Genomic DNA, 17,500 nt, shown 5'->3' on the forward strand with positions numbered 1-17,500 from the left:
TATATATATATATATATATATATATATATATATATATATATTGTTGTGGTTACCAAATTCGCAAACCACCATTCAGGTCCCTCAGGTGAGGTATCTCGGTAAGTACATGTGTAGTTAGGCCCAAACCCGTTGTCTAGTGGGAATACATGTCATTCATGCGTGCTGCGACTCTTCAGGATAGCCGTTTTTCTTTTGCTATCTTTATTTTGGACCAACCGCCATGATTACCACCACAACCACAACATCAACCACCAACCACAACGCCGCTTCACCACAACCGCCACGACCTTCCCGTCACACCTCGCAACCGTCGCATCGCCACCGTTCTTGCCCCGCTGTGGGTACCGGTGTTGGACTCGTGCAGGGCGCGCGCCGAACAGCGTGTACAAAATCACGGATTTTGTGCTTCAAAAACGGATCAAAAACGACACACGCCCACTTTTTGCCGTCCAATCGGTGAGCGAGGGGCGAATTGGCCCCGCCCCCAGGGCGATCGATATATGCAAATTTATGGATCAAAAAGCCTTCACGCCCACTTTTTCTCGGGCCAATGGGGAGCGAGGTGAAAGGTCGAAGGGAGGGGGTCAAAGATGAGAGGGCAAAGCTACGGGGCTGATAAAAGGACCGTGTTCGTCAGCCCAGAGAGTCCAGAGGCGGAGAGTCGGAGAGTCCAGAGGCGGAGAGGCGGAGAGTAGGAGAGTCCAGAGGCGGAGAGTAGGAGAGTAGGAGAGTTGGAAACAGAGAGTCAAGACTTCGCGGGCGGTGGAGTTGGCAAGAAGGAGCTGGTCGTCGTGTGCGTTGGAGTCGGAACGGAGGGGACGGAGCTGTGGAAAGGCAGCGACACCAGACGAGGGGGTGCTCGCGTCGGGAGCTGCACCCCAGGGAGGCCGACAGCGCGACCTGGCCGAGGTGGAGACGCTCGTCGCGGGATAATAAAAATCCTCTATACCCCGAGCATCAGCAACCCCCTCCTGTTTCCCCCCGCGCTGAGATAGTGCGACCAAGGGGGCCCCTTTCCCACCCCCTACCAGACACTGTCCGCGAGGCCCGCGGAGTTGAGGCGCCATCACCGCTCCGCGTCTCATCACCAGACGGGTAGGCGCGACCCGGTCTCGGCCTCAGGCCCGCCTCATCCTTGAGGGTATTCTTTTCCTTGGTTTTGGGTATGTGTTGTCGGCGCCGTCTGTGAAGTAGAATTGTATAAGTGTTGCCATGTGCTCGGTAGTCGGTATTAGCTCTGCATTGTGTTTTCGCTTTTACATTTGCTTTTTGTGTAAATTACATTGTGTCTTTTCTGTGTGCATTTGGTGGAATTGTATATGTGTGCTCCCGTGTGCCGCAAATAAATGTGCTTTGTGTTGAACTGTTTCCCGCTTCGCTTCGTCTTTTCCTCTATTGAATCCCCATCTTGCTTCACGTAAAGGGTTGGTAGTGGGCTGAATACGCCCGATAATTAATCGAACCGTCGAGGTCGACGATAACACCGCTCGGTTATTCTGATAGTACGGAACGGGTCGCTTAAGTGGCCCGTGTCCGAAGTCGACCTGCGGCGAGGTGCGATCGCCCGGTCTACCCTCCGCGTGGGTACTTAGGTAGGTCGAATTTGGCGAGCAACCCTATCCCACGCGGGGGCTGATTGGCTCGATCGCGGTGAGACCGAAAGGTCCACCCGTGACTGGTTCCCGGCGTTAGTCCGAGAGGGTCACGACTGGATTGTCCGTCCGGTGGGCGACGTGCGCGATTCGAGTTACGTGGCCGTCAGCAGGCCGGCGGGCGCGAATACCGCAACAATATATATATATATATATATATATATATATATATATATATATATATATATATATATATATATGTATATATATGTATATATATGTATATATATGTATATATATGTATATATATGTATATATATGTATATATATATATATATATATATATATATATATATATATATTGTCACGGTTGTGGAAATTCACAGAACACCAGTCAGGTTCCCCAGAGGTCAGTTATTTCAGTGTGTTTCAGGTTAGATTTCCCCACCGAAGTATAATGGGTCTCGTTCGTGTGCCAGGCTGTGCATCTTTGAGTTAGCCGTTATTCTTTTTCTATCTTTTATTTCAAACAAACAGCATCTCTTCAAAGACACTACTACAACCACGCCACCTCCACCACCACCACAGCATCTCAACAATCATGCCATCCCCACCACAGTGCCAACCACACTGCAACCACAGCATCTCAACAACCACGCCACCTCCACCACCACAACAGCATCTCAACAACCTCATCAATCTCCACAACACAGCGACCCTCCTCTACAAACAAAAACACCACTCCCAGAAAGCCACCCGAGGAAGGAACCAGAAATGACGGTTATTACAACAACAACAGAGCCAAGCCGATCACTCCTGGGATTTTCCCCCACGCTCCAGGAAGGGAGGGGCGAATGCCCCGGGGGTGATAAAAAGCAGCGTTCGCTGGCCGAAGTTGCAGTTGGTGTGGGGAGCTCGGAGTCTGTGGGAGTTGGGAGTGGAGAGACGCCAAATTGAGAGCTGGAGGGTTCTGAGGTGGGAACTGAGTTTGGAGTGATGGAGTGTGGGCAGTTGGTTCGCTGGAAGGTTCGCCGGCACAACCAGGAAGCCGGAGTCGAGACCCGTTCACTCCTCCAGCACATCGTCAGCTTAGCCAGGCCGCAGTGGAGGCCGGATGACCAAGTGAGCCAGTCGGAGCTCGGGGGTCCAGGCAAAGACACCGAGGGTTGCCGAACAAGGGCCCATCGAGCCGCCATGGGCGGCCAGGTAACCTGCCCCGGTCTCTCGGAGCCCCTTCGGTCATCCCGGCTCTGAGGAAATTATAAAGGCTCACGAGCCCGGTTCTTTCTTTCTTGGGTTTTGCATGAAAGTCTGTGGGGCCTTGTCCTTAAGTAGTGAATTGTGTAAGTGCGTGCTGTAAATGATCATAGGAATCGACTGTAGGCTTTTTGCTCGTGTCCTGTCCCCATCCGCCCCATTGACCTGCCGAGTGGAAATAAATGTCCCTATTGTTTGAATATCAACCCGCTTGTTGCGTCCCTTCCTCCATTAACTGCCATGATGCGTTCGGGAAATTAGCTGGCTGATTATCAAGCCGATAAAACGTACATCTGGTCCGACGGGACTTGGTGATATAAAATCGCTCGGCAATCGCATACGGAACGAGCTGCTTAAGTGGCTCCTTTTCGTGCAGGCCCCGTCGAGGTATAAACTCCCGGTATATCTGTCTGCACGAATAATTAGGTACATCGACAATTTGGCGATCGATCTGTAGCGCGTGGACAGAGGGATTGGCTGGTTTATGGTGTGTTAAAAAACACCCATAGCTGGGTTTCAGCGTTGATCCGGAAGTTACGACTAGATTGTGAGTTCGGTGGGCGCACGCGGCCCCAATTGGGCTAAGGCGGTCATCCGCACGCCGACCGGGCGGAAATCTACAACAATATATATATATATATATATATATATATATATGTAGAAAAATAATATTATATGTATATATTTCTCCATGTAATACTCCTCACCCCCTTTGTGGGAGGTGAAGGAGAATTGTTCCCACTGTCCCCATGAAATCGATGCGGATGCATATAAGATAAGGCCATGTACCAATGCTTTGGTATGAATTTTCGATGAAATTGTATGTTGTATATTATTATATATGTGTGTAATGTATATCTATCTATGTATGTATCTATCTATCTATCTATCTATCTATCTGTCAAAATATATATGTATACGAGACGACCCGTGAACCCGTTGGGTTCCGTTGTGACAGCGGTTGATGAAAAAAATCATTTCAAGAAAAAAAAGATAGCACCAGTGAACTATACTGCTAAGGTTGTTTGCATTGATTAAATTCTCCTGAAGAGTACTTGACTGAATCGGGAATTGATTTTATTGATAATTTTTTTCTTTGCCTGATTTGAACGAAACTTGATACTGCACACCACAGGAGAATGGTGAGTAAGGTGGCCATAAAATTTTTGCGCTATCGTGTACCGTTTTGGTTGTCTTTCAGGAACATACATACATACAAGATGAGAGTCTTCATAATATATGTATATATAGTACCGACGGAAAGTTGATGCAGCGACGTGCTGCTCCCATACTTAACCTCACCTGACCTTCACTTTCGGTAGGATGATGATTTATGTGGAGTTGAGGATTCGAATGTTTGTAAAACCCTATCACTATTGTGTAAATCATTCCTTTCTTGGATGGGGATTAAGCAGTACTGTGGAGATCACCACTCCCCCCCCACCCCTTCCACCCCCACCTTTCCATTACAAGCACAGATGTTTGTGTTTGAGTGGAATCTTTACCATGACAAATTCTGTATGAATACCCAATGTAAAAATTTCTTTTTCATTCATGCTAGAATGTTCGTTTAGCTAAGTATTAACGCTTTGTTCTACTCATTTCCAGTGACAAGATGTTTCCTGCATTCGGCTTTGGAGCCAAAATTCCACCTGATTACACGGTAAGATGTCTCTGCACTTTCCTATTCCGCGTCACTGCGCTGCTGAAAAAGTGACGCAGAACCGTTGTTGTATAAGGCTTGTGCTCCTCAAGCATGATGTTGAATAAATGAGTGCATTGTCCTTCGGAGGGGATATTAAGCTGGCTGTCCTGTTTACTGGCATTCTCTGGTTGGCATTAAAGTTCCTCTGGTGTCTTTTCAAAACAGCATGCCATTTTGCCAATTTCTTTCTGAATGTGCAGGAGTTCTGCATCAGTAGCACAAAGCACACCTTTATGATGATGTAATGCACAGACATTCATAATATAATATGAGTCGAGTGTACTGTACATTCACAAGAACAAAGACTGTATTTGTGGCACAGACTTCCTTAGGGGCCGTGGAACTGTGTGTGTGTGTGTGTGTGTGTGTGTGTGTGTGTGTGTGTGTGTGTGTGTGTGTGTGTGTGTGTGTGTGTGTGTGTGTGTGTGTGTGTGTGTGTGTGTGTGTGTGTGTGTACACTCAAAAGTATTTGATCAACCACCCAAATAACGTGTTGAAAGCTCGTCACGCTCGGGAGGTCCCAGGGCATGCCCCCATGACATTTTGAAGTATTTGGTCTCATTTCACAAATTTGAAGCATATCAGAGGTCTTGTTTGGGGAAAACATGATACAATAATTTCACATTGTGCTGCTTGCAAATGTTAAAATAAATCAACGGGTTAAACCATATTTGGTGTCACCTGCCATCTATTTACACGAGAAAGTCCATGATTCAGGAATATATTGTTTTGGAAAACACTTCCAAAAAAGCTGTCACCTGTATCCCTGTCTTTGTAGTTACATCTTAATTTTCCTGGAAGTCCAGGATCGAGAATTTGCCAAAATTTATTTCACAGTTTTCATTGAGTGAAGGAAATCTCATTAGCCGCAGACACCAATTCAACAACATCAGTATGTTCATTGTGAACAGTCGGTATTACCATGTCGTTGGAACGTCTAATTTTGTATAAGCCAAACTGATTTGATGACACTGAAGCCAGGTTATTAAACGACAGGCAGTCAAAAAGGATTTCTCCTTAACAGCATTGGTTGCTGGATTGATGAGACTGTGCTTTAGTGAGGATTAGGACATCCAATAAAAGGCATTTATTTTAAAGTTCTATTGTCGAGAAAGCAGAGCAAGTGTCAGTGAAGCAGGTGCACATTTGTTTGTTTATTTATTTAATTATATGCAGCCTATGGCTGCTTGGCTGCATAATTTTATGGGGATGCAGCTGTGCTGCTGATGCAATGCTCCTGTTACCATTAAGTTGGTAGTCATTTTGCCAACCTCAAAAGGATGACAGGCTGAGTCAACCCACCTGATGTTAATTCAATGGTTTTCAGGGGCTTGAACTCAAGACCCTAAGATCTTAAACCAGCTACCTTAACTGTTCATATTAGCCACATGAATAGATAGCACTGTGAAGATATCAAATGAAGATGCCACTGTAATCATATTGAGGGATGGAATAGCGCACATAAAATCCTAGACTTGACTGTCTCCAAAAAAGTGGGGAGAGGGGTTAAAGCCAAGTCGAGCAATGAGGTGTCATCAAATTTTTATGCAATGAAAGTTCAGCTTCAAATAAATCCATAAATGCATGGTGTCCATATATGAGGAAGTAGTGCCCTCATATTTGGCTATCTACAGTATAAGCAAGGGCACGAATCCCTGGAAGATAACTCCAGGTCAGGATGTCTGGGAGATGCGACCGACCCACGAACTGGTTGAGGCAACAATAAGGAAGAATTGTCACGTTAAATCGCTGGAATATTCATAGAACATGGAATATCTTAATTCAGCATTTTCACCATAAATCCAGGAACATTTGTCTGGCAGGAACTGCAAGTCACCCTTTCACTTCAGGACTGGTCTCCCATATCTGCCACCCCTGATATTAACACAGCCTGGGAATTATTCTCCAGAAACCTGCTCTCTCTTGTGCACAGATCCATCCCGTCTCATCTTCAGTTATCATACCCTGCTGGTGGTAAACTGAATCCTGTGGCAAGGCTGTTGCCTTGAAACAACTTGCCTTCTATTCTTTCAAATCAGACCGAAGCAACCTTAGATCACTCCACAAAGCCTACACCAAATGTGTCCACTCTCAGGAAAGCCAGAAAACAACCTCTGGCCAATCTGATGGCTGAACCTTCAAGCCTGGCTGGTTCCCGAAAGACCTGATGGCATATTGTTAAGTATGTTCCTGCAGATGCTCCCTCTCCATCCCTTCCCACTTTTCTTATGGCACCACAACTGACTGCTAATGAGAAGGCCAGGGTGCATGCAGTCCACCAGCAAGCCCTTCTGGTGAAACTCGCAAAATCCAAAATCACTGCTCACCTCCAACTTCCATATTCTCTTCAATCTCATCCCTCCTTCCATGTCTTCAAGCCAGCTGTTCAGCACCATCTCAGGTCATCCCTCCCTCCCCAAAAAGATATTTTTCACCACATTAACTCTCTTCCCAAGCCCACCCTCTTTCCAACTTTCCTGTTTTCCTTCTTGAGAGTTTGCTTCTGCATACATTTGTCCACTCCATACACCCCTCCCCTCCCCTCGTCCTCATCCTTCCTCGTATCTTTATCTTCAAAGTCTCTCTCTATTTTGTCCCTCAACCCTGCTGTTGTATGTTTTCCCCCTCTTCTGCAAAAAACATGTACAAATCAAAATTCACTGGTTGTAAAAGTATTCAGCCAGGTCAGTACTTGGTGGAAGCACCTTTTGCAGTAAAGACTGCTTTGAGTCTTTTTGGGTTGATCTCTACCAGCTTTGCACAGTGAGATGGTGAAATCTTCACCCATTTTTCACGTGAAAATTGTTCTGGTTCTGCCAAGTTTGATGGGGATCGTCGATGGACTGCAATCTTTAAGTCTCGCCATAAATGTTCAATTTGATTCAAGTCAGGATTTGATTGGATCACTCAAGAACATTTATTTTCTTTTTATTCAGCCACTCCAGTGTGGCTTTAGCTTTGTGCTTTGGACCATTGTCCTGATGAAATGTGAATCCCCGACCCAGAGTTCCAGATTTGTGGCTGACTCAGGCAGGTTTTCATCAAGGATTCTCACTGTCCATTGTCCCTTCTATCCTGACGAGCTTTCCAGGCCCTGCTCATGAAAAGCAGCCCCATAATATGATGCTGCCACCACCATGCTTGACAGGAGGGATGGTCTTGACTGGGTGATGTGCAGTGTTAGGCTTGTGCCAGACGTAACACCTTGAATTTAGACTAAAAAGTTCAATTTTGTCTCGTCTGACCACAAAACTTTTCTCCACATGACTGCAGCATCATTAATATGCTTTTTCACAAACTCTATATGAGCTTTTCGACGCGTCTTTTTCAGTAATGACTTCTTTCTTGCCACCTGTCCATAGAAGCCATCTTTGTGAATGGAACGGGATATTGTTGATTGATGAACACTGACCCCATCTTGGACATAGAGCCTTGCAGATTTCTTTTTTTTTTTTTGCCTATACATAACCCGGGTTATTTTTTTGCCTATACAATGCTGTTAGTTGCCTATACACTGCCCAAGTAAAGGTATGTGTCAGAAGAACGTGTTGCATGCTTCGAACAAGATTGCCTGAAGGGAAGGTACTCTGCGAGTAATAACGAAAACACCGTCCATAAAAAAATTAGCAATGTGACCCAAAAATTGCTGTATTAAAAAAAATCTAGATGGACTTAATTGTTCTTCAATTCAATTACTGAGAAAAGGATTTGGCCCTTGCTTTGGGTCAGTAGCATTCGTCCATGACCAAATTCAAAATTCTTACCATCGGGTACAGTTCACTATTTTGCCTCAATTGTCCCAACTTCTCATCTTTAATGGCTTTGCTTTGTTCTACTCAAGAAGATGCTATTTGATCCTTTGCAGGAAGTGGATTGTTTACACAATATGTACAAAAACGTGAATACAAGGAAGTGTAGCAAGGTGTGATCACAAGCCACTATCATAACCTTGGTGTTGGCTTAGAGGTGAGGGGGGCTGGCTTTGGGATCCTAGGGTCCTGAGTTTGAGCCCTGTTTGCTGCTGAATGAACACCAGGTGGGGTTGACTCAGCCTGTCATCCTTCTGGGATTAGTGAAATGTGCATCAGTGTACTGGTCGAGGGGCACAGCATCAGTGGAACAGCTGTGCTCCAAGAAATTATTGATACCTCGCAGCCAAAGCTGCCATATACAAGAACAGAACAGGCCACAATTGAGACTGCCTTTTTTATTCAACTAGTGACCTGATCTGTGTTGAGTTTGTATCATAATTTAAATGTCAACGGTCACAAAGTTTGTGCAAATCCACCATATATAGTATGTAACGTGGGATAACTTGATGATGGAGAAATGTGAACAATATGCCAAAATTTTTTTGTGTTTCTTACAGGTGTCTCATGAATTCCCCATCAACTTCATCAACGATAATGTTGAGTGCGAAGGTGAGTTTGCTCGCTATCTCTAGAGCTATTACTGAATGGAGGGAGTTTCAATTTTAGACCCAATCATTCATGTTCCCACTTCTTTGGCATGTTACATATATTTATTGCTATAGTTCATGGTAAAGTGCATATACGACCTTGGTTTCTTTTTTGATATTCCTGATTTGGACCACTCTTTGGACAGAAGCTCATAAGTCAGCCTCAAGTTGGCATTTGAAAAGTAGTGACAGGAAACTGAACATCGATCCTTTCTGTGTTTATTCGTTAATCAGTTATTGAGTTCATAACTGTTTCGATTGTAGAAGTCAACACACTTCCTGTGAAGAAGGTCTTAAGAATATAAAGGTCATCCTAACAAAAACCTCCAATGATTTCTCATGAAATCTGATAGAAATTGCACGAGAATCTCATCACACATCATGAGAATTTTTTGTACGATAATAATCAATCAAGCCTATAATATGTAATCGACTTTTTCAAAGAAATGTAACATATCAATTTAGCCACTGATCTTTTAAGGTTACCCAAAGTTCACCATTTTGCTTCAATAGTGGTACTTTCTGGTAGTACCAGCTCTTTTAGTATGGATGGAAACGACTATGTGTCACACTTAATAGGTGTCAAAATTTAAACTGCCGAGGAGTTTCAATTGATGATCATTTTCATCAATAAATGATCTCTCTGACTCTGGAAAATCCTATTTATCTCTTTTCTGCTCACTCCACCCTCTGCCGTACCATCTGTCATCCCTCAGATTGGCAAGCAGCAGCCTCTTCACTCTCTGTCCCACTCTTCTCTCCAGGTCTTCAAAGCAGCTGTTTACCACCATGTCTTATCTTCTTCCCCCATCCAGAAGCACGACCTTTTCAAACGCCACTAATCCACTCCCCAAACCCACCTCCTTCAAAATCCCTGCTTTCCTTCCTGAAAGTCCCTGTCGTATGAGGACCTGAAAATCCCTGCAGTGTCCATCTTGTTTACTCTGTGTACCCTGCCCCATCCCTCTCCCTTCCACAGATCTCCTCATGTCTCTGTTCCACACTGTTTGCTCCTTCCTGCTCCCACCCCTCTTGTCTCCTGCTCCCCTTGTTGTACGTTCTGTGTGTTAGCTCTCATATGAGCTTCGACAGTGTATACAAAAAAAGAGCAACTTCCTGTTTTGATATTCACATGGGTAACAGATAATTCTACAGATAAATGTTTTTTTGATGTATATTGCATGTGATTTAATAGAATATGGCTAACTCTGTACGCACAGGGATCCAAGGAGTGGTTGAGGCTTATCAAAACTGCCTGCCTCAAATTCAGCTGTATGGGCCGACCAACATTGCACCAATCATTGGCAAAGTGGCAAAGTGGGCTGTTGAGGAGGAGCAGACAGAGCTCGCTTCGGTGAGTTCACTCTTTTTCAACCTCAATTTGTATCTGGATGTATTTATTCGCTCAACAACTTCGTTGAATGCGGATCTTTAAATGTTTTTTTTTTGTCACAATCGAAATTACGATCTAAAATGTTTTATCATAAAACTTTTACTGTGAAATTTCAAACAAACATGTTATTTACAGTTACACCAATGTTTTGTCTTCCTTTCATGGCAACAATGTGTGCAAATGCATCCATGACTGTGTGGTTAGCATGATATACTGTGCAGGTGTCAATAAATTGCCGTTCTGAATTCAAAGCATAATAAATAAATCGGAATGAAATGTGATACAATGATGCAGTTTGCTGAATGTGAAAGAACATTTCTCAAAGTTTGTCAGGATTGGTCAAGATCATCATCATCATAATTCCAATGGAGTTTTGGGGACTGTGCTCGAACGACTCGCGAACATGTTCAACATCCTCACCAATAATTGTGTTTGGCCGGTCTGCCCCTTCCTCTGCAGGATGCATAACCTTTCTGTGCCACTCTTGACCCATTTTTTCTCGACGGTGGCTGCATTTTATAAGTCGTCTTGAAGCGTTGTTGAACCTTTGTAGCTGATTGGGTCCCTATAAACCAGGCAACACAATGCACTCTTTCTTGTGGGGATGCCATTTGCAGTGAATGTGACATCATGTGTCACAGAAAACAACTAGAAATGAAACAAGTCAATAAAACTGTGAGAAATGTTATTTCACATGCAGCAAACAGCTTTGTTGTGTCCCTTTATGAAAACGTTTTATTGCAGTTTGAATTTGGTATGGCAATTTGTGGACACCCTGCTGTATAATGTAATGTTCCCAAATGCAATATTTCCCGAGACCTTGTCAAAACCTCATGAAATGGTTTAAGTAGTGCATGTATCAAGTGTGCTGTAGGTGGTATCATATAAACACCAGTGTATGCAATCATATTTTTAAAGCCATATTACAGCACGTCTCTCTTTTTCATCATTGTGGCATGATTGCGGCATGATTATCTTGTATCATTATGACAACTACTTCAGCAAAGTACACAGTTCAGGTATAACTGTGTGAGTCTAATGCGGTCGCGCAGAGGTGTCGTGTCTTTGTGCTATCTCGTTTAGGTTTGATTCATGACCCGATTATAAACTTTCAGATTGGTGCTTCACATGCCTGGTGTTGTATCATTAAGTTTTCTGTCACTTGGATGGACGTTAAGATGGGTGTCCCACCTGTAAGCATTAGTTTGTGTTTTAGCATGAGTCCCATGGTGTCTTTCGTGAAGATTAGGTGAGTTATCATCAGCATCCTGAACAAGTTACAAATTCCTGCCAGCTTCAGTCAAACATCAGGCCTGGCTAGAGGGTTAGCTCTCTCATCTGGGCTCTTTTATGGTCAGAATATTAGCTGCCATCCTGGTGCTTTGAAAGTAGTGTTGCATTAATGAGTGTGCCATCATTTGAAAGAGATATCAAGCCTGTTGTCCAATTTGTTAACATTTGCTTAAGGACATGAAAGATCCTACCATATTTAAAATAAGGAGTTGGCCATTGTGTTTCCAAACCCTGACCATATTTCATATTCCTATTATGGTTAAGAGCTGTTTCAGCAACACAATGCCATGGAACAATGACCTCTACAGGGTTATTTTTCAGCTATGGAATTGTTCACGACCTTTTGTGAGTGCCTTTGAAGGCACTCAGAGGGGGATAGATAAACAGTATATTGTTGGAGGACCGACATCTCAATCAAAAGGAACCTCTCCTTGTACATATAGCAGGCATTAGACACAGTCTAACATCCTGCTTTGCTTGCCAAGCTCTCTGTCTGTGGCCTACAAGACTGCCTTCATTCTTGGATTTCTGACTTCGTTTACTCATACTGTCAACATGTTGCAATCAATGGAATCCTCTCCTCCCCTTTCCCCGTTGAGGCTGGAGTTTCCCAAGGCAGTGTGTTGGGTCCAGTCTTGTTCCTCGTCCACATAAACCACCTCCCTGACGTTCTTAAAAATTCTCTCTTCCTTTTTGCAGATGATGCCACATTGTTTTAACAATACCCCATCCTACGGCAGCTGTGTCACTCTCTGCCAATCTGGAATTGATTATATGCTGGTCTGATAAATGGAACATGTCCTTCAATCCTGGAAAATCTCACTCTCTCACCCTGTTGCTCCAGAAGAATCATCAAACCAGCCCACAAGTCTATTCCCTGGTCAGCCAATAGAAGAGGTTCAGTCTCTTGATCTTCTCAGCTTCATCAGCTGAGACCTTTCCTGGGATGACCACATGGCAAAGCTGGCCTCCAAAGCCAGCCACAGAACTGGGCATCCTCCATCAATATAAGTATTTTCTTGAGAAATCAGAGCTACTGACAGTTTACAAGGCCTTTTGTCCATATCTCAATAAAGTACTGCTCTCCCCTATGTGCTGGTGCCCCAACATCACATATGTCTCTCCTGGATTCTGTGGAATCTGAAGGTGTGAATATTATTGTAACCTTCCACAATGAGGCCCAAAGCACAAGGTTTGTATCCTTGACATTGCAGGCAGGATGGTGATCTCTCTGTTTTTACTGCCTCTGTTATCCCAGTCCTCCGACCCTCCCCAGCAACTCCAAGATGCATGTGTTCTTCCAGTAATCCCCTTCTAGTTAAACTCCAAAAATTCAGGCTGACTGTACACTTCAACTCCTTTGTTCGTCTTTATCCTGTCGATGGCATGGCTTTCCAGAGGCCATTTTTTCCTACTCTTTCCTCTAGGGCTTCAAGCAGGCAGTGCACTGTCACCTCATGTCGTCACACATCCTGACTCCCATTATCTCATCCTTACCCAACCCGCTTACTTGCTGGTTTCAGTGTTTCCTTCCCTCCTTTCTCTCTTCTTTTCGTCTTCATTCATTCTCTTGCTGATTGTGCCAAATGTCAGTTAAACCTTTCTCTTCCATGAGCCTTAATCTTGTAGAAAAAAAAATAGTTGTGTCCTGATGCGAAAAAAATAATAATTGGTGCAACATAAAGTAGTTATAGTGGCCAGTTGTATCCCAGCCATTTAGCACTTTGCTACAACAAACAGCTTAATTAATTAAAAAAAGCCATTAATCAATGAAAATGAAATGAACAGTTCCCATATCTTGTGACGAGCAAAACATAAATAATTCCCTTTGGTCAATCGTAAAAATTAGCAATTTCTGGTTACCGTGTTATGAAGCCAGCGCAAAATTGTATAATTTTACCCCGTCGATCAAATGGGCAAAGCTTCCACACCGACAGAGGAATCTTCTTCGTCTGAGTACGCAGCCAACATTCAAATCACATCAGCTTGGCTTTGAGTTTTTCCCAGTTGGTGAAGTTCACTATTGACATATTTGCAATGAATGCCATTCATCCCCTTGTTTTGTTGTATTGCTTCTCGTGTAGTAGATAGTAGAAAATCGTGCAAATTATGATACAAGCATCAAATTTGGCATTTCTGTTCTGCAGGGCCTTCTGATCAAATCTGCCCGATTGGCCATTTGAAAATCCAAATTTTGAAAAATTTGAAGAAAAAAAAAAAACTTAAAAAAAATTTGAAGTCACAGCTGGCTGAAATTCTTGAAGCGCAAGTGAACATTCCAGACAGAGAACCAAGGGGAGATGCAGTCATCATTGATGGCTCAGCACTTATCAATGCCCTACCTCCATGCACTTCAAAGATATTTGATGACTATGCTAAAGAAGACATCATCCCAAAGGTGGAATCCTATGGTGCCAGGTACGAGAGGGTGGACGTAGTGTTTGATGTGTACAAGAAGTCAAGTCTGAAGTCCGAGGCAAGGTCGAAAAGGGGGCAAGGAATCAGAAGAAGAGTGACAGGAACCAGTAAGACCCCAAGTAACTGGAGAAGCTTTCTTCGAGATGACAGCAACAAGACTGAGCTGTTTCACTTCCTTGCGGAAAAGATGTGTGAAGCACAGACGACAGGCACAGTCATTGTCACAAAAGGAGAAGATGCCATTAGCAACACAAGGAAGTCACTGGATGCTGTGTATCCATGTTGTCATGAAGAAACTGACACTCGAATATTTGTACACGCCAGGGATGCAACGACGGATGGTAGCAAGTCCATTATCATTAAGGCTAATGACACGGACGTACTAGTCATAGCAATATCTGTACTGCCATCCTTACAGGAACTAGGTCTTGAGAACATGTGGATTGCCTTTTGCCAAGGAGCCAAAGCGCGATGGATTCCAGTCCATGAGGTAGTTTCTGCAATAGGGCCTGAGAAAGCTAGAGGGATCCCATACTTCCATGCGTTTACTGGATGTGACGTCGTGTCTGCCTTCCACGGTAAAGGGAAGAAAACTGCATGGCAGACTTGGAACGTCTTTGATGATGTTTCTGAAACATTCACCAATCTCAGCCAGCATCCAACATTGATTCGTGATCTTGACTTTTTTGAAGTTTTTTTTTTTTTTTAATTTTTCAAAATTTGGATTTTCAAATGGCCAATCAGGCATATTTGATCAGAGAGCCCTGGAGAACAAATGTGCCAAATTTGATGCTTGTATCATCATTTTCACGATTCCTCTCAAAAATTGCTGTTATCTGCCCCACTATTCATTTACCCCTTGTTTTGCATGTCACCTGTACTGGTGCCATGTGGATTTTCAATTCCATTTGTAGTCATGGACAGTACCAAGCCCTTTGCAGAGGGCATGGTACATGTCTACAAGCATCACGACATCTTTTGACGTTGTTCCATCACAATCTCACAACAAAAGTAAAATGTCAAAAGATGTGATGATAATCCATAAGAGGATTGTGATCTCCTATTGTGATTCTGTGATTTTTTTCCCATTGTATCGGCTTTGATGTCTGACGGCACACAAAATCACCGTGCTTCCCCATTGTCTCGGGTCGCTCACCTGCATTTTTTTCACATATTTTTTCATTTTTTTAGTTTAATTTCTTTCCATTTTCGTTTATGGATGTTTTCCGATGGTTCTGTGATTTTTCACGGTGTATCAGCTTCGATGTCCATCAGCATGCAAATTTTCAACTTTTTACATCACCCAGAAGGTACCGATCTTTAATATCAGTCAGTCAGTCAGTCGGTAAATCAGTATTATGCCTGGTGTTGGCTTAATGGCTTGAGTGGTGGGTTTGGGATCCTAGTGTCCTGAGTTCAAATCCTGCTTTGCTGTTGAATTAATAGCAGATGGGGTTGACTCTGCCTGTCATTCTTCTGAGGTTGGTAAAATGAGTGCCAGCTTGCTGGTATCCTGTGTCGGAGTGTCCTCCAACAAAAATGTGTCCTCTCCGGAAACACCTAAACTGCCATGAGTTATAAGGAAACTACTTGCTGGCTATAAATTTTGATGTTTTGTAAGGTTGACATGGTCATGAATATCCATTACTCGTAAAAGGTATTTACATTTATGTAATTTATCTTGTTACAACACTGATTGAATGACTATGTCAAAAATGTCCTCTCCAGAAAGTAATTCAATGGCATTCAACAGGAGATTAATCACATGAAATGACATTGAATTTTGTACAATTATTGAATTTTGTACAATATTATTTGTATAATTCTAGTAAGGCCTTAGTTATTTTATAACTTGGTTTACGGATCCGCCGACGGTATATTTGCTGAAATGAAATATAAATATAAAACACATTTTTAGCCTTTTATATTTATACATTTTCCGCCGAAGGTGTAAAAGTTTCAAAACCCGAAATGTAAACGTCGGCATTTATTTTCAAAATATAATTTCGTGCGCACACGCCAAAATGCTGAGTCACCTTCAACCAAACTGCACAGTAGAACTGCGCAGTAGTGTTCGGTCATGGCGTCTGAGCAGTGGCCAGCATGGTTCAGATTGACTGTGGTTTCTGGGGCGAAAGTGATTGTTAAGAAGTATGTCAGTGGTATAAATTTGAGAGACTGTATTGGTGATTTAATCACGCAACATCTTGACAACGAATATTCTGGCCGAACTATTGCATCAATTCAGTGCAGCAGCAGGGATGATTCACAGGCTACTATCGATCGTGCCGATTTTGTTTCCATCGAAAGTTGTACACAGCTGTTCGTATTGAAAGATTTCGGTGCCAAGTACGTCAAAGTTTCACTGTGAGATGCTGATATTCAGCCTTCAACGGACCAGAAATCAGCCTTTGATGTGCTCATGGGGATGGGGAGACGGTACGATCAGATGCCCGCTGAAAAGTAAGAGCTGGTTATGGCTCTGATTGACCGTTTTGAGCGTGTTGACTCCGAGTAGACACCTTTTTAAAAATCATATCCAGCACTATGCACTGGTGTGCATGCACACATCTACGACTTGGACAGTAATTTTCTCAGTATTGTTTGATGACCCAACAGGTTTCTATAAGAAAAACATGCCAGACTATATTGTAAAAACAAGTTTTAATCCTTCTTTATTGTTTTTCACATCAGATGATACAGTGAACACGGGCATCCTGCATTTGAATGGTCTTCCATCTTCAATGTTTTCTTCGATCCTCCTGGTCTGGGATTTATATTTATTTTCCCCCGACCTCCTCTTGTCTTTTCCATGGAACATCCTAAAAAAAATCATAAAAGTATATAATTTCTAAAAATTGAAATTATATTTGTATTTCGACCTACCGACCCTACAATTTAGCTGAAGAACTGTGTAAACCAAGTTATAAAATAACTAAGGCCTAATGGCATAATACTTGTGGAACATATGGAAACCACTCAAGTTTGATAGTGTTGTTATTTTGTGGTTATAGTTGAATTGTATTAATGACTGTTGTAGTTTAAAAAATACTCTCCTAACATCCTTGGGGTACTATTTTTAATACAAAATATTCATTCAGATGCTCCAAAAATTTGGAGTTAAGTATTGTAATTAACAATGTTGGATTTCGAGAAATAAAAGTATAAAAATATTGACTTTGAATTTTTAGTGGTTGTGAGACAAACTTGGTACCCTCATTGTGAAACAGCCCATGTCGAAAGCAGTCAATACATAAATGATAAAGAAAGACCCACCCACATCTCTCACCTGTGAATGGAGGGAATAACCAATTAGCTCTCACCTAATCAATTAAACCCAGGTGGCTGGGATTATATAAATAAATTGACTCCTCTCATGCTCT

General features: G+C 42.9%; 1 protein-coding gene across 2 annotated transcripts in view; it reads left to right on the forward strand.

The window, feature by feature from the left end:
- LOC147022920 (copine-4-like) overlaps positions 1–17,500 on the forward strand; it is a 263,594-nt gene that overhangs the window by 208,692 nt on the left and 37,402 nt on the right. For both annotated transcript variants that reach the window (XM_085887892.1, XM_085887893.1), the window contains 3 exons: positions 4,458–4,512; positions 8,924–8,975; positions 10,234–10,367. In XM_085887892.1, coding sequence (XP_085744018.1) covers positions 4,458–4,512; positions 8,924–8,975; positions 10,234–10,367 — 241 coding nt within the window. The remainder of the gene's footprint in view (positions 1–4,457; positions 4,513–8,923; positions 8,976–10,233; positions 10,368–17,500) is intronic.

Source organism: Eptatretus burgeri, chromosome 7 (assembly GCF_056783735.1).
Source record: "Eptatretus burgeri isolate ZD-2024b chromosome 7, Ebu_testis_v1, whole genome shotgun sequence".
In the NCBI taxonomy this organism is placed as follows: domain Eukaryota; kingdom Metazoa; phylum Chordata; class Myxini; order Myxiniformes; family Myxinidae; genus Eptatretus; species Eptatretus burgeri.